At 48.9% G+C, this 18937-nt stretch overlaps 1 protein-coding gene across 2 annotated transcripts in view; it reads right to left on the bottom strand.

The window, feature by feature from the left end:
• lyst (lysosomal trafficking regulator) overlaps positions 1-18937 on the bottom strand; it is a 52708-nt gene that overhangs the window by 2413 nt on the left and 31358 nt on the right. Inside the window, exons 12-48 of one of the 2 annotated variants that reach the window (XM_030105842.1) lie at positions 18149-18518; positions 17903-18059; positions 17625-17798; positions 17349-17509; positions 16527-16717; positions 15668-15913; positions 14487-14660; positions 13507-13656; positions 13149-13286; positions 12866-13064; positions 12637-12765; positions 11933-12563; positions 11308-11488; positions 10579-10748; positions 10210-10440; positions 9884-10050; positions 8331-8483; positions 8067-8228; positions 7529-7720; positions 7203-7414; positions 6663-6878; positions 6390-6566; positions 6200-6276; positions 5899-6087; positions 4972-5117; positions 4793-4889; positions 4573-4634; positions 4334-4389; positions 4082-4234; positions 2671-2915; positions 2272-2338; positions 2027-2183; positions 1576-1716; positions 859-1076; positions 537-767; positions 268-457; positions 42-178 (exon numbers count right to left, since the gene is read on the bottom strand). In XM_030105842.1, coding sequence (XP_029961702.1) covers positions 42-178; positions 268-457; positions 537-767; positions 859-1076; positions 1576-1716; positions 2027-2183; positions 2272-2338; positions 2671-2915; positions 4082-4234; positions 4334-4389; positions 4573-4634; positions 4793-4889; positions 4972-5117; positions 5899-6087; positions 6200-6276; positions 6390-6566; positions 6663-6878; positions 7203-7414; positions 7529-7720; positions 8067-8228; positions 8331-8483; positions 9884-10050; positions 10210-10440; positions 10579-10748; positions 11308-11488; positions 11933-12563; positions 12637-12765; positions 12866-13064; positions 13149-13286; positions 13507-13656; positions 14487-14660; positions 15668-15913; positions 16527-16717; positions 17349-17509; positions 17625-17798; positions 17903-18059; positions 18149-18518 — 6747 coding nt within the window. The remainder of the gene's footprint in view (positions 1-41; positions 179-267; positions 458-536; positions 768-858; positions 1077-1575; positions 1717-2026; positions 2184-2271; positions 2339-2670; positions 2916-4081; positions 4235-4333; positions 4390-4572; positions 4635-4792; positions 4890-4971; positions 5118-5898; positions 6088-6199; positions 6277-6389; positions 6567-6662; positions 6879-7202; positions 7415-7528; positions 7721-8066; positions 8229-8330; positions 8484-9883; positions 10051-10209; positions 10441-10578; positions 10749-11307; positions 11489-11932; positions 12564-12636; positions 12766-12865; positions 13065-13148; positions 13287-13506; positions 13657-14486; positions 14661-15667; positions 15914-16526; positions 16718-17348; positions 17510-17624; positions 17799-17902; positions 18060-18148; positions 18519-18937) is intronic. The other variant, XM_030105841.1, reaches the window with a different exon arrangement.

Here is an 18937-nt window from a genome sequence, read left to right as displayed (position 1 = left end):
TAGATGTCAGTATTCTCCCACAGTGTCAAACTGCAGTTTACCTGGTGAAGTTGCGAACACTGAATGAAGTTGATCGGCGGCTCGCTCTGCTTGCTCTTCAGCCTCAGGATGTTGTCGGCGTAGCCCCAGCTCAAGATGGCCGACCACTGGATGTCCGTGCTGTGCATGCTCCGCACACCTGCAGCGCAGAACGCATAAAACAACCGCCAGTCAGCCGGACGCGTCTGGCGCCGAGGCCGCGCCGCGACGGAGCGCCGGGCCGCCCACCCTGCTCCTTGCTGTAGATCATCATGAGGCAGAACTTGCGCGACAGGCCACAGATGGCTCGCGTCGGCAGGGCCAGCAGGGATCCGAACCGCTCCCCGTGCGGCTGGCTGAAGCACACCACCGGGTCCGGAGCCGAGGGCGAGCCCACGTATTCACCCCACTTCAGGCCTTTGATCCACGGCAGCGGGCTCTGCGGGGGGATGGGGAGAGAATTCATGGACGGTGTTTCAAGAGGGCGGCGGAGGCGCTGAGACGAGAGGGCAGATTACCGGGCAGACGATTTCCTTGGTCTGTTCTTTGGTTTCTCTGAAGGCGAAATGAACGAGGAGGCCCATGGCCGCCGGCAGCTCCCCCTCCATCAGGAGTTTGGGCCCCGCCCTGCTGATGTGGGAGGCATTGAAGAGCTGCCTGGGGGTCTGTCCGTACGTCTTGATCATCGTCTCCAGGGCGCGGCGCTGCACCGGGTCTTCTACCGCCGAGACGTCCATGCCAAAATACGTCTGCGAGAAAGTAATGAGTGAACAGCTTCAGCCGAGGAAGGGAAAGACCAAACCGGTCGTCACGCAGAGGTGAAGAGTGCAAACGGCGTACGGCTGGGTGAAAGACGTTGATGGCCTGGACGGCAGCTTTGCCTTTCTGCTTCAGCCCGAACACCAGGTCGATCCACTGGCACAGCGTCTGGGAGACCTGGTCCGACTCCAGGGCTTGTCGGTGAATCAGGATGAAGAGGCGCGGGTCGTTGCGAGCCCAGGGGGGCAGATTCACATGGTTCACCCTCTCGCCATTCTGACGAACCCCAAAATCAAAACCTGCCCGGGGAAATAAATAAATGAGACTTCACCCAGGAACTCAAAAACTGACTGAAACAGTCTTCTCACAGTCCAGCAAACATGAGATTAAATAGAGACTCAAAATTGCCCAAGAGTGAGGAGAAATGTGTGATTTTCGGTGTGCCTTTGCCCTGTGATGGAAAGGTAATCTGTCCGGGGTGTTTTCCTTCATTCACCCTGATCATGACTATAAGCTACTTCAGCGGCCTGCCTCCCTCCTACGCTCTGCACTGACAGTCTTCCTGCACTATAGGGACATTTACACCAGAGAAGGCTGCAGCAGGCTGTTTTCTCCATTTCATTTATCTTTTAATTAACGCTTCTGAAATCATTTGGCTTTTCTTTTTTTTTTTTTTTCAAACTTGTGTTGAAATTTTATTTCATTTCTAATCATAATAGGGACACGACAGCTGCGGACATGACAAATTATTTATTCAGAATCGGGAATACATGTAGGTTAAAAAAAAAATTGAATTACCCTCTCTGTTGACCAGGAACTCTGGGAGGTAGAAAAACTCCGGGATGAGCTCCTTCACGTCGGTCATGGACTCGTAGGAGGACAAACGCCACGTGGTGTTCATGGAGTGAAACGTCCGGTCCGGGATATCAAAGCTCTGGTCTGATTAAGGCCAAAGACAATCTAATTACACTCTGGACTGGCTGATTGAAAACATCCCCTTTCATGACCTTAAAACATCACGCCTGCTGAATGCATTTACAATCGCATAAAAAGATGCCTCAGAGGATCAGATGAGAGCGAGAGCGAGAGAGAGAGACAGATGAATGAAAAATAAATTACCGCAAAAGAAAGAACAAGAAAAAAGGGAAGGGAGATCAGAGGGAAGGGTACAGATGAAGTAACTGTTCATTTCAGCGGGATTAACGTGCTTCTCGGTTCGATCAGATATCAGGCTTCGAGCGTGACTCACCCTGGTAGGCAAGGAACATCTTGGTGAAAGGAGGCATTCGGACCAGGAAGTGCAGCACGGTGCCGCTGTTGGAGTAGTGCGAGCCGTAGTGGTACGGCTGCACGGGCGGCATGGGGTCGTCCTCCCGTATCCCCTTCTTGTACTCCTCCTCCAGGTACTGCGCGAACAAAAAGGTGTCGGTGTGATTGCTTCGGCCTTCAACACATGGGGGTAGAACGTGCCAGACGGGTCAACGGGGTCCCTACCCTGTAGTTATCCACGTAACGGTCCTCCTTCTCCTTCGACTGCACCGCAATGGGTTTGATCAGGTTTCTGGAGAGGAAAGCAAAGCTTAGGGTTACATGAAGTATGTTTAAACTAAGTCACCGTTATTGCTCTCAAGTTTATTTCAGGGTAAAAGATCAAACAGACAACTTTAGTTCTTATTAAATAAGCAGCCGCAATTCTCATCAATCGTCATATTAAAAGTGCTTCGTCACCATTTGGCCCTTTAGTGGCGAGGATTCCATTTTTACGACCTTCATAATGATCCAAGTTGCCCATCAGAGCTGTACGACCTTTTAATTAAATGTCGTCCTCACACGTTAATCGCCGTGAATCATAACTTTAAAAGCATTAGGACTGAGCTCTCTCTGATCTCCGACCTGTAGATGTTGGGGTCGTGCAGGTCGAGCGTCTCGCTGGTGTAATCCCGCAGGATGAAGGGGAAGACGGGGTACTGCATGAGGTCGTTGAAGGAGCGGCCCGCGTGCTTGTTGAGGTGCGTCAGGTACTCGAAGTTGGAGATCTGGCCCGAGCCCCACAGCTGCGTGAGGGCCGACATGTTTCCGTGCTCCAGCAGGTTGGGGAGGTCAGAGGTCAAGATGTTGTGGTAGACGTCATCCCGAAACTGAGGAGGGAGAAAAAAAATCACCGGCAAAGCAAAGTTCAGATCATCAGATCGATAAACAGTGAGAACATCAGATGGTGAAAAAAAAAACCGCTAGCAGACAAATCACAGCAAATTTGGCCCATTTTCCCCCACTGACAAATGAAGCTTCTTCCCGTTTACCTCCTCCATTATACTAAAGCTAAACCAAAACCGTGTGCATTCATAATTCAGATGCTTAAAATAAGATCAGGATTATTCAAAGTGTGAGCACAGATGTCACGTGACTGATGCAGTGTTTCAGCTGTACGAGTGTTTTGAGTAAAATGTGTAAATATCAAAAAATATAGAGATAAACCCACACCATTAACAGCAACAGTAAAAAAACCAATTATTTTAATTTCTGACAAGCTGATTGGAGTGATACTGATTTGTCCGTTTGGCCTCCAAAATCATAAATAATTTCATATTGCTCTGCTGGCATTTTATTCGAGGCGTACTTTGATGTTTTAGTGTCCTGTCTCATCCTCTAATAACGAACAAGCAGGATTTATGTCCAATGCGGACAGCGGTCATATGGAGGACATGGATTCTTGTTTCTTACACCAGACGCTGTGTTGGTTGCTGTTTGCTCTGAACACGGTGTTATGAGCGACCCTGACCTTTGGCCATGTTTCTGGGTAAATGGTACTTTAATTCTCCCAAGATGCAACACTTTACCCTTTAAAAGGTGGGATATTGCAAAGAATGAGGTCATAATGTTATGGCTGATCGACGGGACCATCCTGTGTTTTTTTTTTTCTTTTAATTTTGCTCATTATCATCATTTTACAGCAGTAGCCTCGAAAAAGCAGTTAAGAGAAGCGATTATGGACTCGTGCTTCAAGTCCAACATCTTCTCCTTTGAGCACTGATGTGCCGTTTCATATTCCTTCTCTCCGTTCCTCCCGTGCAGCTGCATTTGTGAAATTCAAATAAAAACGCGGGGATGATTTTGATGCTTTTGCGGTCCGCCGTGCAGAAAGCCGAACTGACTCTGGTTCTCTCCGTTAATAACGGCAGACAGCCGAGGTAAAGAGGCTTGAACCCATCCTCCATCATTCCTGACTAATGTGAGTGAAAATCCAAACGGGCCGGCGCCGGTAACGCCGTCGGCCGTGCCGTGTTGACCCGAGCTCCCGCCTCACCTTGGTGGTGTCGAACGCCAACAGCAGGGTCCTGCCGTTGGTGAGGAATATCTCCACGGCGTTGTCTCTCAGCTGCCACCACCGCTTGTGCACCTCCTTGATCTCCTCGTACGTCCAGGAGAAGGACGGCGCCTCCGTCTCGCCGTGGAGACTCTGGACGGACACAGGAGAGTGTTGGGCGTGGAGCAGCCGGGCGGGCACACGCGACATGCGAACGCTGAAAACGAGCCCGGGCGAGGCTTGCGGCCGTACCTGGTTGTCGTGCGCGTCGGCAGCATTGTCCTCTACAAAGTACATCCCAGACTTTCCTGTGAGACAGCGCAGGGCGAGTTACATTTGGTGCACTAAGCACAAGACAAACAGCGAGCGGGAGCGAATAAATAGCAAGCGCTGGAGCGTGCGAGGGCAGAGCGGCGCTCTCCGCCGCCTCGCAGAGAGCAGGTTATTCTCTGTGCTTTGCGGCCGGCCGTGAGTTTTGGTCAGTGTCTTACCCAGTAGAAGCTCCCCTGCCGTCTCCCTGGAGGGGGCAACGCTGACGCACCGTCTGGTGAATCTAAGGTCAAAAGAGACGTTTCTTACACGCCGTCGGAATACCGCATCAGCTTTATGGAGACTCCCACGGGCTCCATCACTTAGTGAACATCATGGCTTTCCGAGACAGACATGATGTAGATACAGACGACCGGCATACGCAGACATCACGGGTTCTACCTGATGGACTCGCTGGTCGCTTTGTCTTTGACGGTGGAGGAGAAGGAGGAGTGAGTCTTATCCTCGAAGAGGAAGGACAGCGGCGGCTTCACTGTGTCTGATCAATACACAGATCAGAAGATCAGTGGAGACAAACACAGTAAAACCACAGTGAAAATGACCAATGAGCCTTCCTGTACCTTCGGCCTTGCGTCTGTCTTTGAGCAGGTATTTGTTGGGGATGGTGAGGTAGCATCTCTGGAGCCGCCGCCGCTCCCGGTTCGGCCCCTCTGTGGGGTCCAGCTGCCAGGATGTCGGGTAGGAGGTCTGGTCGTACCAAACGGCACTGAAACGCCAAAACAGCGAACGCTCAAGTCGTCTGTTACAGGATTCTGGCGAATTACCAGCCAGCAGTGCAGTTTTGAAAATCATGACGAATTCATACAAAGTCACATCAAAAATATTGATTAAATAAACGATTAAAGTTTTATCAGGCGGGATGATGGAGCTGACAGACATCCAACCACGCTCACGTTTGAACTGACAGGCAAGGTAGAGTCGCCAGATAACCTTAAATATATGTTTGCTGACTGTTGGCATAAAACAGGACCCAAAGAAAAGGAATAAAGTGCAAACTCCAGCCCTTCAGCCCAGCCTGGGGCCCTTCTCGGCCCGTGTGCCACTCTATTTTTCTTTGAGTAAAATATTTTGTAACCTGGCCACAATTATTGTCTCTCATTCACCGATAATCTAATTTATTAGTTCTTCAAATTAAATCAAAGTCAAATCGGATTCACCTAATTGTCCTAAATAAGCCAATAAATGACAGGATTTATTTGTTACGAGACGAGAAGGCTGTGCGTCGGCATCAGAATGGAAGGTTGTGGCGAACACTGTGCCTCAAAATGTTTGAAATCACAAACCGAGGCTGATCAAACCATTTAGATAAGGGACCAAACATCTTCCAAGACCGATCAAATCCAGTTCAGCTGACTCAATTTGTTTTTCGGACATTGATCTAAAACCACAAACTGTTACAAAAACTAACAGACCGATACTGAGAATGTAGATTTACGATATCATTTCCTCCTCTCTGTGTCACATGAGAGGTGAGCTTCCACACCCACCGGTCGTGCGTGAGCTGCTGCACCAGTTCCTGCCAGTGGCGGCTGGCGCTGAGGTCGGTCTTGTAGAGGCCCCTGATGTGCTGGATGACTTTCTTCCTCTCCATTCCTTGTCGCAGAGACACGTTCTGAGTGATATCAGCGGCGATCTTGGAGATGTCCTTGGACTTTCCGTCCAGCCTCTGGATAAGACTGCGGTGGGGGGAGACGCGAGAGAAAAAGAAACAAACAGAAAAGTGGAATAAATACAGCAGATCTGAGTCTGTACTAAACGTAAACCATGAAAGAAGAAAACAAAACTCACTTCCTCTGTGTGTTAGCCATTTTCTTCTCCCATGCAACTTTACTTGTTTTCTCCTCTGCTTCATACTTGAATTTTTCCTGTGTGAAAAACACAAAGCATAATGAATCAGTGAGCATATGTTTCATTTTTCTAAAATAGCTGCATTAGAAATACCAAAAACATTCAGCGTTGTCTCTTTGCAGGGATTTACCTCTTTCATGGCCTTCAGCAGTTCTTGTTTGTGTGGGGCGTTGGGCGGGAGGCAGCGGTGACCACAGAGCTTGAGCGAGGTCATGAACACACCCACGGCGTTCTGCTCGTCTCTGCTGAGGCCGTCCTTGTGGTCGTGCAGCATCTCGTACAGGTAGAGCGACAGCTTGGGGCCGTGCTGAGCAGAAGATTGAACTCGTTTCATCGTAAATCAAGTCGCCGCGACTCGCCGGGAGTTCAAGCGGACAGGAAGCTGCGGACTCCAAACACTCACCTCCAGGCTGGGGCTCAGACTCAGGCTTTCTTTCAGGATATCTAGATGTCGGGGGTCAAACACGAACTCCAGCGCCTCCTTTCTGTCGGACAGGGGAAGCGCAGGGCTGAGCGTGTGCACGAGCAGGCGCCCGATTTGGACTCGGAAAGTGTCCCGACAGGACCAGAGGATCCGTCGCCACTGGTGATGTGGAGCTCCACTGCGGCCCGTGCTGCCCTGCGGACCGACGCCACCAATAAGAGGTTAACCATCACGTCACGAAGCGCTCGAAAACAGTTCTGTGGCAAAATTAGAAAATATGATCTGTATGATCTGTGTCAGATCTGTATTGAGTGTTTACCCTCGATCGATATTGGGTTATTTTCTTTCTTAATTGTTCTTCAATGTCAAATAAAACCTCTGAGTCTGGTTCTGCTGCAGCTTTCTTCCTAATAAAACCGAGTTTCTCCTCCTCGCTCGCACTCGCGCTTACTCAAGGGGATTTGTTTTCATTTCCCATCACAGAGTTAAGTGCCTTGATTGATTGATTGATCGCCTTACCAAGCTGATTTTGATTCCATCCATCATAAGTTTGAGGATGTCTTTCTGAAAGCTTTTCTTGCTGGCCGGGGGCAGAGTGAAGGGCGTCGGCGAGTGCGGCACGGAGGTGGCGCCGCCCTCGTCGTGCGGTTGATCGCCCGGGTCCGGCGTGAAAAGCTGCTGGTCTGGAGAGTCCGGAATATTCAGCAGGTCGAATAAGTCCTGGCTGACGTCTGAAACGGAGGAGACATTCAAACCCAGGGGGTTAGACTCCGGGGCAGAGCGGGTGAGAATCGGCAGTTGGGGGGGGGGGGGGGGGGGGGGGGGGGAACCAGCAGGCTGTTCACCGTAGTAAATGAGTCTGTTGACGGCGAGGACCACGAGCCTCTGCAGCCTCTGGACGAACTCCGTCTCGCTGGCACGGATGGGGTTTTCCTGGCTCATCCTCCTCTGCATCATCTGGTTGAGCTCGTCGCTGGCTACAGAGCGCATCCGCATCAGGAGAGAGTCAGTCTGGGCCAGAGAGAACCGCCGCCGACCTACAAGCACCACACTGGCATCAGCTCAGTCACGGGAATGTCAATTAGGCACCGACGACTGTCCATGTACGTGCCGTTTTTTCACAAATACACTTCCAGACCAGAGTGTGAAGCGGCTGTCCGAAAATTAACAAACATCAGCTGATAAAAAGATAAAAATCTGTGCTCAAGGGCTGAACACCGATTCTGTTGAGTGTCCAAACGTGCACACACACAGGCACCAGTAACACGCGGAGGGTACTGGGCGGATTAACCACGCCGGGGTGAGTTCACTGCAAAACACAGGAGACATGCCCCCGGGACGGGGCGGGGGATGCTCCCCGCTGCGGACCGCAGCCCCAGCTACCTGCATCGCAGTGGAGCATGTAGGATGGAGGCCCGGAGGGGGAGGGGAGGGGGGAGTCCTGGGACAGGAAGCTGAAGGGAGTGAAGGGGGGGATCTGGCCATAGGAGCAGTAGTGCTGCCGGGGGATGCGGGGGATAATGGAGTCTTTCATGGCAATGGAACCTTGAGATCGGGATGAGGAGAGGGTCACTGAACAGACACAACTCTACGGGCGAACTCCGGCACGGGCAGGCCGGACGTCTCGCCGCGTGAGCCGGCGCTCACCTGCGATGCTCTTGCGCTTCTGGTAGATGGCGTGGTGCGGCGAGCTCGGGGCGTTGACGGAGCTGCTGAGCTTCTGAGGCTCCTGGTTGGCCGTCGTCTTGATGAACTCGATGGCGGACTGGAGCACACGGAACTGCAGGGCGACGGCCATCTCTGGGGGGAGGCAGAGATGACGGACGACTGTACAGTAACTGTCAGTTTCCACTTTAGCACATCAGGATGGAGCGCGGTATTTATGACCCTCAAACTGCTCCACCGTAAAAACGCTCATGTAGGAGGCTTCACAGAAGAAATCATGATGGAAAGAAAATCGGCAGCAGGTGAAGCTACTCAGATTCTGAAAACAGAATCTAGTGCAGATGTAACAGAAACAAATTCAAACGAGAAAAAGAGCTTTAGTCAGTTTCAACAGTTGCAGAGTATATAGAAAGATTTACCAGATATTTAAGATTAAAAACACAACGAGCACAAAATGAGTTTTGTCCCTGATCAGTCATTAACAATAATATCAAATAAAAACTTCAAATTTGACGAATTTGTCTATTTATATATTTTCCAGGATCCAAACATCAAGTGGTGTACGAAATACAGAGACTCCGGTAAAGTTGGTTTTCGGAAAAATGTCATAATGATATCGGCATGAAATTCAATTTCATTTAAACGACACAAAGACTGAAAAACCTTCATGCAACTTGTTGTTTTCCAAAACATTAAATTCAACATCTAAGAAGGATTGATGGCATTTTCAGTCACTGCAAGTCAAAGTGAAATTTGAAAATAATATTTTTTCCTTTTTTATATATTGCAGAATAAATTGTGTTTATCTGTAACTGAAACATGAGTAAAGACCAAGCAGCTTTAATGCAGCCAGAAAATCCGTTCAGGTGTGTTTCTAACATGGATCTCACCAATTACTGGGATTAATGGAGCTGTGATGAGCAGTTTATAAAAAATATTATGTTAACAAATTTTAATAAATCCCACTTAAAAAAAAAAAAAAAAGATCATTATGATGGACTGGCAGCCTGTCCACGGTGAACTCTGCCCTCGCTCAATTCGCTGCACAGGATGAAGCGCTATTGAAGGTGGATGGATGGATTAAGAACACCAAAATGTGTTTGCATGTCACTGAAGACAGTGATACATTTAAATGCAATAAATAAAACAAAAACCAATAGAAATAAAGGCATGAAGTCCCATTGCTCCTGTAATGTTTTTTGTGATCACATTATGATTATATCAGATTGTTCCGATGACAAGGAAATAGGTACTAATGGAGAAGAGATGGGTGAGATATGGCCGAGAGGAAATTTAGGAAAACATGAGAGAAAGCCATTTGCCGGGAAGATGAAAATGTGAGATATTTCCCCAAATTACATTTTTTTCTTAAATGAGTTTCCACTCTGCAGTTGTAGATAATAAAGCGACGGCCTCGTTTCTCTCTGCAGCAGGAACTGACAGCTTGATATCATCAACAACTGCAGAGCAAAGGAGGCGATGACGAGACTGATGTATTCCGCACGTGCACCGATTCCCAGAGATTCGGTCCTCACCCTGCGTGCGACGCATCTTACTCGTCTGCATGAAACCCAACAAGGTAATGAGGTCTTCGATGATGCGAAAGTACTGGGACCCCGAGGAGCTGCAGGAATGGATCGTCACGGCGACCAACATCTGCTGGATGTCACACACCAGGAGCTTGTAGTCATTCAGGGGAATACTGCAGGATACGGGAAAAACAGGAGCGCAGAGCGCCAGCGTGTCACTCATCTGTGCCAGATCGATATGCAGCGAGAAGATGGATGATTCAATTCTACGCTCGAAAGATGAAGCCGGCGGAGGCGTCCGGGTGAATCAGCCTCCACGTTGGCAGCCGTACCCGTTCTCCATGCCGTTGAGGGTGGAGAGGGTGTTGAAGAGCACGTAGAGCAGCCCGTGGTCCAGCAGGATGTCTGCCAGCTTGGGGCAGGCGTTGACGAGCTGCAGCAGCATGCACAGGATGTTGTGCACCAAGGAGTTCTCGTACAGGGAGTTCTCGATAAGGCCCAGCACTGGGATGATGCAGCGCTTTCTGAAAGCCGGGATGTTTTCCATTTCCTCCAGGTCCAGGCTGGGGAGAAACACAAGACGAGAAAGATGGGTTACATCCCTCACACTGCTTGGAAACTCTATGCATAACATTACATGATAATGTGCCTCTGGTGCGCGACACGTCACGGCTTGACAGGTATATAGTCTCAGGACTTACTCCTCCTCCAGGCCCACCGGTCGTCCAAACAGCATCTCCAGGAAGCACTCGAGGAGGCCCTGGCTGCCTTGGTGGATGTACAGCTGGTTGGCGAGCAGCGAGAAGCCGTGGTTCTTCAGGAACTTCTCCTTCTGCTCCTTCACAGCCCGGCTGAAATAGGCGTCCAGGAGCTGCGAGAGAGGAACAGCAGGATGAGGTCGGTAAAATACAGCAGTGTAAAGTTCTGTATATGTACTTTGAGGGAAGAATTACCAATTACAAGGTAATTCCAGCAAGCACTGTGTTGATATGAAGTGTGAATTCAAATGCCTGGTGTGTCCCTGCTGGCTATAGAAACAAATTAGTGAGCTTTGGTGTCCTGAACTTTTTCCAGCTGGCTCACACTTCGTTGGAGATTTCCCAGCAGTCAGCCTGCTGAAATGTGATTGCTCCACCGTCCTTGTTCTCTGCAGGAACGACGCCGAAGATAATAATCATGTTTTGCACTGAGCTGTTTCAGTTGACTGACCATGAGGCAGAGCTAACTGTGTATACTTACAAGTTCATTATTACTCCATGCAAGTGTCATATATTTTAGAATTTTTGAAGCATATTTAATTTTTGTCTTCTGTGCGCCAATCTTTGTTTCATAAATAAGGTTCCAGGGGATGCAAACACTGCAAAAAATTCTACTGCATTAAAAATCCCCTCCACCACCTGTTAAATTGGGATTTTAAAGAGTAAACTGACCTTCATGACTCCTTGCTGAATGAGAGGTGACGAGTGATTGACGAGAGCAATGAGCGCCTCTGGCTGGATCAGCTTGTCCATCACTTCCTCCAGCATGAGGTCAGGTAACAGCAGCAGGACCCCCCTCAACAGGTCGTAGAGTCCGCAGCAGATCAGCACCAGGCAGTCCTCCGTGCTGGACCTGAAACGCAAAACTCACAAGTTCACAGCTGAATTACGGCGCAAGAGCATCTGAAACTAGTCTCTTAAAACACGGCCAACAAATATACAAAGAAAGGTTGTGCAGAGACCTGTTGTACACACCGATAAGGGTGTATTCTTGAAACTTGCATTAAAACAGAGGTTAAATGTCCTCAGTGAATAAAAAGCAGATCTTTTCATGTGAGAAAATAATTTCATGGTGTCCGATCATGATGGATAAGAAACAACAAAAACATTTCCTACTACCTTGAGCCAGAAGACGCCTGACAGGTAGGAAATAAATGAGGCTATTACTAAAATACAAATTAATGTCCAAGCTGTGAAATGTGTCGCTGCGGTCATCAATGCTGCGTGAAAATCTGTATTTGCAGAAAGTTTTGCAGAGGCACACGCAGAGCGAGAATAGCTTGGAACGTGGTGCTACCTTTCATTGGACTCGGCCTTGCTGTGAGCTCTCTCGTAGCCAGGAGAGTAGGTGTAGCTCTCCCAGTCTTCGGGCACGGAGCCCCGGTCGGCGGCGCTGGGCCAGCGGCCGATGGTCAGCGAGCCGTTGGGGGCGGGGAAGGCCAGACCCAGGCTGGCCAGGTTGCTGTGGCTCCTCTGGAAGGACTGGATGCCTTTCAGGCTGTCGGGGCGGCGCGGCGCTTCGTCGCTGGCCCAGTCGAACCTGTCCTCGGACTCCGCCACCCCGACGCTGCCCTCCGCCAAGCTGTCCACCTCCGCCGCGTCGTCCCGCTCCTCTTCCACGCTGATGGACGGGGTGCGCGGGGCCGCCGCCTCGCCCGTGTCCTTGGACTCGCAGATCGTCTTGGCCGACTCGCAGCTGCTCAGGAGCTGCTCGTCGGCGCCGCCCTTCTTCAGAGTCTCCGTGCTCCCCAGAGCCTGCTGGGTAGCCAGACACACCCCATCGCCATCGCTCCCTTCCTTTGAGGGGCCGTGTCCGAGTCGGGGCGTCAGCAGAGGGGAGGAGTACGGGGACGGGGACGGAGCCATGCTGGGAGGCCGCAACGACTGATCGTCACCTCCGTGTTCAGGGGACGGAGCATGAAGATGACCTGGAAAACGGGACAGAACTGAGTGGAAGCTGCAGGAGCGCACGAAAGTCAGGGAAGGCAGAAGCAGCCGAACCTTCATGAGCAGCGTCGCTGAAGACGGTCGGGGAGAGCGACACCACCGAGCTGCAGGCAGACTTTCCTCCGCTGTTGGAGTGTCTCAGGTACATAATGGACTGAACCTTCTCCTGGTACAGCTTCCCATCTGGCAAACAAGGATTAAAAAAAAAAAAAAAAAAAAGGACACATGAAACTAATGGTGCCCTGACACAGAGGTGCTGCGCAGAGCGGCAGTGCTCCCTCACCGATGTGAAGCGAGAAGTAGAAGCTGGATGGAGTGTGACAAACGTAGGTGTTGGTCGGCGGGTGAACGGCCAGCAGGAAGTTATAGATGAGTTTCAGCAGGTCCATGTCCGGAGGTGAGCCCAGCACCTCCTGGATGATTTTGATGAATGATAAACACACTTCCTGCGGTATGGCGGTCAGATGCTCGTCCCGATGCTCCTTAAGACAGACAACAACGCCTTGAGCAGCGGCTTCTGAAAAGTAACGGCACGTCCTGCCGGCGGCCTGACGACCGAGACCCACCTGTAACACCTGGCAGGTGAGAAGAAAGCGATGCAATACTTCAGCCTTGAGGAACTGACGGATGTTGAAGACCTGGTGAGGGTGGTGAACTCTGATGAGGATCTCCAAGGCAGCAAGCAGCGTTTCCCAAACCCCACGCTAACCGCAGAAAAAGAGAGACCGAGAGTAAACATGAGGAGGTGATCATCTGCTGGTGGCACTGAGAGCTGTCAGCCATTTCTAGTTCCAAATTCTTTTGGTTGGATTATAGTTGTCATCTCTAATTTGATCGTATAACAGAGCACCTGGCTCTTCTGTGTGTGCTCATTCTGTCATGCTTGATCTTCTTCAGTTAGGCACCTTTCTGATCTGAGTTTACCTCGGCCTTGGCCCAGATTTTCCAATCGAGCAGAACATCTGAGAGGAGTCTGGTGTCCTGCACCACAGCGATGGACTCGGTGTCCAAGCGGAACTGCCCATCATCCCCGAGAACGAGCAGGGGACCGCTGCAGCACCCGTCCAGTAGGGTCTGAAAAGACAAGAGTGCGTCGATCAGAAATACATCTCCACTTCTGCAGAGTTTCCATGATAACTTCCGGAGTGCCGTGCGCTCTAATCAGGCCCATGCATCAACATATTGAAAACCAGCAGTGCAGAAAATCAATTCAGGCTTCGTGGAGTTTTTAGCCATGCTTTTTACTTCGTCAGATCTAATGCCATTTACTGCCTGAGGAGCCTTGTCTGTATTGATCAAAGCCTATCATTTGTGACCGGCTTCACTGCAGTGGCCATAAATCTTGCAGTCCTTTATGTCTCCGGTGGACCGAGGGACTGTAAGGCACAAGCTCGCGCATGTACACACACTTTTTAAACAGCACGGCAGTGTTCGAAGGTTAAACTCGGTGAGCTTTAAGAAAAAGACGGATCTCTTTTAACGACACAATTTGAAAGGTGTGAGTAGAGAAGAAACTCCCATCAACTCTGCCGCAGGAATTCTTCCCACAGAAGAGCGATTATCAGCATTTAATGCTGCTCATCAGTGCAGTTCTGCGACACACAATACAGGATGTGGAAGACCGACGCAACAAAGGCAATCAAGGCTGCGGGTTTGACTCTGCAGGTGTTCGGCATTTCATCAAGTCGACAGACTCCATTTCGGCACACAGCCATCACACGGCTCAATTACAGACTCAGCTAGAGGGTCAAGTCACAGCGGGGGGCCCCCCGGCATTAACGCAGAGAGGCGCCGCCGAGCCGAGCCGAGCCGGATCGGATTCACGGTGAAAACAAGTGACGCTTACATATGTTTTAACTAACGGGAGCAGAGAGAGAGAGAAAAGAACCTTCACAGTGACTTACTTTCAGCATATGATATCCCACAATGCACTTGGACTTGATGAGGACCTGATGGATCATGGAGTAACCATGGTAACAGTCCATCTCATGGATGCGGTGTTGGTTGAACTTGGACAGAGACAAAAGCACACGCAGGGCCAGAGCCTGAGTCTGCTCACAGTCGCTGAGCTCCACCGTCTGAAGGTCGTACGATCACACGAGCGGCAGAGAAACAGGAAATAAAAAAAATACAAAGAACAATTAATTTTCTTTTTGCATCATTTCCTATAGCTTCTGATTCAAACCTATGTTCTCACAGAGCACATGGCAGGCCGGTGTGAACATTTTCTTGAGATTGAACCACAATCTTCAGCTTTCTTTTGATGTGAAAGTTTTACTGGCAAGAAAACTCAACCGACACGGTCACTTTTCCAGAGTCAGTGGAATAACTTCGCTAATTACAAAGTTCAAACACAGGCAAGAATTCATTCATGCGAAGAGATACGACTCTGTCGTTTGTCTTTTTGGCTCAAAGATGAATTTTCTGGCTGTGGAATCCATTTAATGTCTCCATTTTAATTAATCCCTTGCTGATTTGTTTGTGTGGTTTATCAACCCGAAAAAAGCAACAAATAGGAGCAAAATCTTCTAAAATTAAAATCGCAAAGTCTTCTAGTTTGGTTTAGTGTGATTCACTTTAAAATATCCACATGATTACTCCTCCATCTTCCTCTGACTTGAGGTAGTGGGGAGTTGGAGTCTCGTCCAATTGAATCTGCATGAAAGGCAGTGCACACCCTGCAAAGGCTCCCAGTGTATTATAGAGCAAACACACCGACTCACACACCGAGGACTATTCAGAGTCACAAATTAACCCTTTATGACTCTTTATCATCCTTTCTCCAGTTATGAATTTGTGAAACACTGAGAATTTGAACACCAGATCTCCAGAAGGTTCAGACCTCGATGATTAACAGATCTATTTCCTTCACTATTCTTAGAGTGTGAGCTGAACAAAGAGGGGAAGGAAAATGCAGAAGTTACCAAATACAGTCAAATTTCCGACTACAGGGTTAACCTAATCTGTATGTCTTTCTATTGTAGAAGGAAGTCAGAGGACTCACAGCCCGGAAACCAAACTGAATGGCCAGAAATATATCAATTTGAAGCAAAAGCACTTCATGAAATAATAGCAGTCACTGTACCTGTGCGAAGAGGAAGACAAAATTTCCCGTCCCTCCGATTTTGTGCAGGACGCTCTGCAGGCCGAGGGTCTCAGTGGGCAACAGGGCTCTGAGGGCGCCGGGCTCCAGGGAAACACTCTGCACCTCTTTGGAGCTGAAGGGCCGCTGGGTGACCACCGTCTTGGCCTGGCCTTTCAGTCGGATGACGGGCTCATAGATGGTGTAGACTCTGGGACTGCTGGGGGCGTAAACTACCGCCAGGCTCTCCTGCGGAGAAAATACACTATCATTTTTACATCATATTCATCATTCTACAAATCAAAACTATTGGATTCATAGCGAATTTCTAGTTTTAAAAAAACATCCAGAACAGCATTACTATCGACGTAAGCTCTGTTAGACTTTTTGAGAGTTAAACATAACACAGAAAATCATTAATTGTACTTGTCTCTTTTTGCTTCCCTTTTCTTTTTTTTTAAAACCAGCACAGCCATTATCAACAAAGCTATTAGAATTTAATGGGAGAAAAACTATTTTCAGTCATACTGAAATAGCTGCAGCTTAACTATAATAGCTTTTTCCATTTGAGAAAAAAAAAATGACTTCCTACCGCGCAGTATCATTAATGATAGCTAATTGGAACGGCACATTACTCATACACCGTGAAATGAAACAATAAATGAGACATAGGAGGGATTAGCGATGCTTACAGACCACTTGAATCACAAGTGCAAGTTTGGGGTCCAACATCTGTCATGCAAATATTGAGCAACAAATGGAAAACTGTGATAACGCCTCATTTACTCGAGAACTTTATATTACATGCCTGTGTGAGATAATTATGTGTGTAAAACAAGACAAAAAAAAAAAAAGAACTTACAACCAAACTTGTAGTTTCTACGTCCTTGCTCTTCATCAGGATCTCTCTCACATGTTCACACTTCAGACCTTCCTGAGTGACAAACTTGGAGAAGATCGCATTCGGCTTGCCGTACTTGCAGGGCATGATCGAGGTGAGGTCCGGCCCACTGGCGTACAGGAAGAAGGCCTCCTCAGATCCAATTCGAGACCCTGAAATGTAAAAAAATAAATAAATAAATTGAGACTAAAGAAAAATCCTCCAAATATCTAAAGCAAGTTCACCTCTCACTGTTTTGAATGCATCCTCAGTGGGAAGCCCTAAAAGTGCATATAACTGAACCAAGTTGGATTGGGAGTTCACTCAAAAAGTACTAAAACGTGAGCTGGAGCAACGCGAGACCACCGACGTGCCATGTTACACCTGGATGCTCCATTTCTTGTTTTCACGAAATTCCCTGAAAACCCTCGGTCCTTCCTTGAAAGCAAGAGGCTGCTACTTGGAATCAATTCCGAGACGAAGCTTGTCTCAGAAGTTGCGTTCACAAGTCGGGGTTACCTCGACGCGGGCCGTTCGCAGCCAATTAGAGGCAACAAGAGAAATATTCAGTGAGCCTCATGGGAGAATGCAGAGAATCCGCAGATCGTGCCAGGCACGGCCTCGTCCAGATGGGCAACGGACACGCTTTTAAAATAAACTGCATCATAAACCATTTATGTTTCCTGGCTTGTCGACTGAGGGAAGGTTGTCGCACCACCAGGGAGCAGCACTGAGGACGGACATAACTCAATCATCAACACAGGCTGAACACACACTGATGTCTTCCAGACACGCTGTACCTACCATTAAAAAGGAGCACAGTGCCCATGCTCCAGCGCCCGCCCTGCTTCAGCAGCTCCTCGGGCGACGGCGTGCAGTGGCCCAGCATGCAGAAGGTTTTGTTGCTGTCAGATGACAAACTAGACTTCCTGGGTAGAGTGTAATCCAGCGAAACCTCACATTTCCTTCAGAAAACAAAAAGAATGGAGGATTTTAAGATAATTTAAATGATTGAGCAGATAAACTAATAAAACAGCAATGGTAAATACACATTTCTGATTCAGCCTCTCGTTTCCTCACCAGATGCCGCACACCCAGACGACGACGCGGCCGTGGATGTTCTTCTTGCCTTCCGGCTGCTGGCTGTAGGTGAGGCTGAGGTGCTGCCACTGGCCTCCTCTGAGCACTCCCTCGCCAGAGTCGGCCTGCGCCAGCAGCCCGGCTTTTATCTCATCGTTCGGGTCTATACAAATCCTGGAAAGCACAATGCAATGGCTTCAAGGCACATACACTATGAATATTTCAGCATCACACTCTGCACATAGATCTTCGAGACTTCCTTCTACGCCGGTGCTCACCTGAATGTGAGAGCGCCTGTGGAGAAGTCTGCCCACACTTGAAGCATCAGTGCTTTGGAGCCCATGGACAGAATATGAATGAGGCCTTCCTCTACTAATCTTGTTGTTGCCTGAGATGAGCCGTTGTGCGACTCGCCAGGAGGCAGGTTACTTTTTTCTAAAAAAAACAAAAAAAAAAAAAAAGAAGGAACATTTTGAAACAGGTTCAGATTATTGGGCATCGGTTCCAAAAAAAAAGTGTCTGACCTTTTTCTCTGTCCACATCCTTCTCCTCCTGCTCTGCCACCCTGAGCCACATAGAGGCACTGAAGCCGCTCGCCATGTGGGGCCAGCAGTTCTGTCCCACTAAAGGCAGGTGGAGGGGGGCCATGTGCCAGGGAGAAGAGCGCAGGTGGCTGGGTCGGTACTCGGCGTCCCCCTCCCGCCGGGCGGGAGACAGTTTGCCCTTCCACAGCAAACCGACGCTTTTGCCTCCGGCGGTGCAGTTTTGCCTGGAGCCGGGGGACAGGCCCCCCGGCGTCAAAGCCCCGAGCGTTACCGGAAAGGTCAGGAAATGAAGAGGCTCCACATACATGTTGGCTTCCACGATTTGCAAGATGCCCTTCAGCAAAATTTCCTGGAAGATAATGTAAATAATCATGTAAATAATCATTAATTTTACAAAGGATTGGAAAAAAAAACGGGAATATCTTCTACATGTGTGAATTAGATCCTTTCAGAATATTCACAAATTCCATACACAGTAATGATCCATTTAAAAGCTCAGAGCTAAACCTTCTCAAGCTACCTGACTGATAAGAACGTGATTAGTCCAAAAGTAACAGATCAAGAAAGGCTCAGTGTTTGAAAGGAACGTCTAGTAGCCGTCTAAAAGAGCAAAACAAGCATTAACCGCATCCGATGCGTTTCTCTTTCATAGACATAAAGTCACGTGTCGACATGCTCACGCAGCTAAAAATACACTCATCTTAGTTCTGAAAAAGCGTTTCTTGAGCACGGTTTATTAATGACATCTGCTGCCAGATTCCAACGACA

The sequence above is a fragment of the Salarias fasciatus genome, chromosome 13 (assembly GCF_902148845.1).
Source record: "Salarias fasciatus chromosome 13, fSalaFa1.1, whole genome shotgun sequence".
Lineage (NCBI taxonomy): Eukaryota > Metazoa > Chordata > Actinopteri > Blenniiformes > Blenniidae > Salarias > Salarias fasciatus.
The sequence above is the reverse complement of the archived record's forward strand: the minus strand, read 5'-3'. Positions and strand labels throughout refer to the sequence as shown.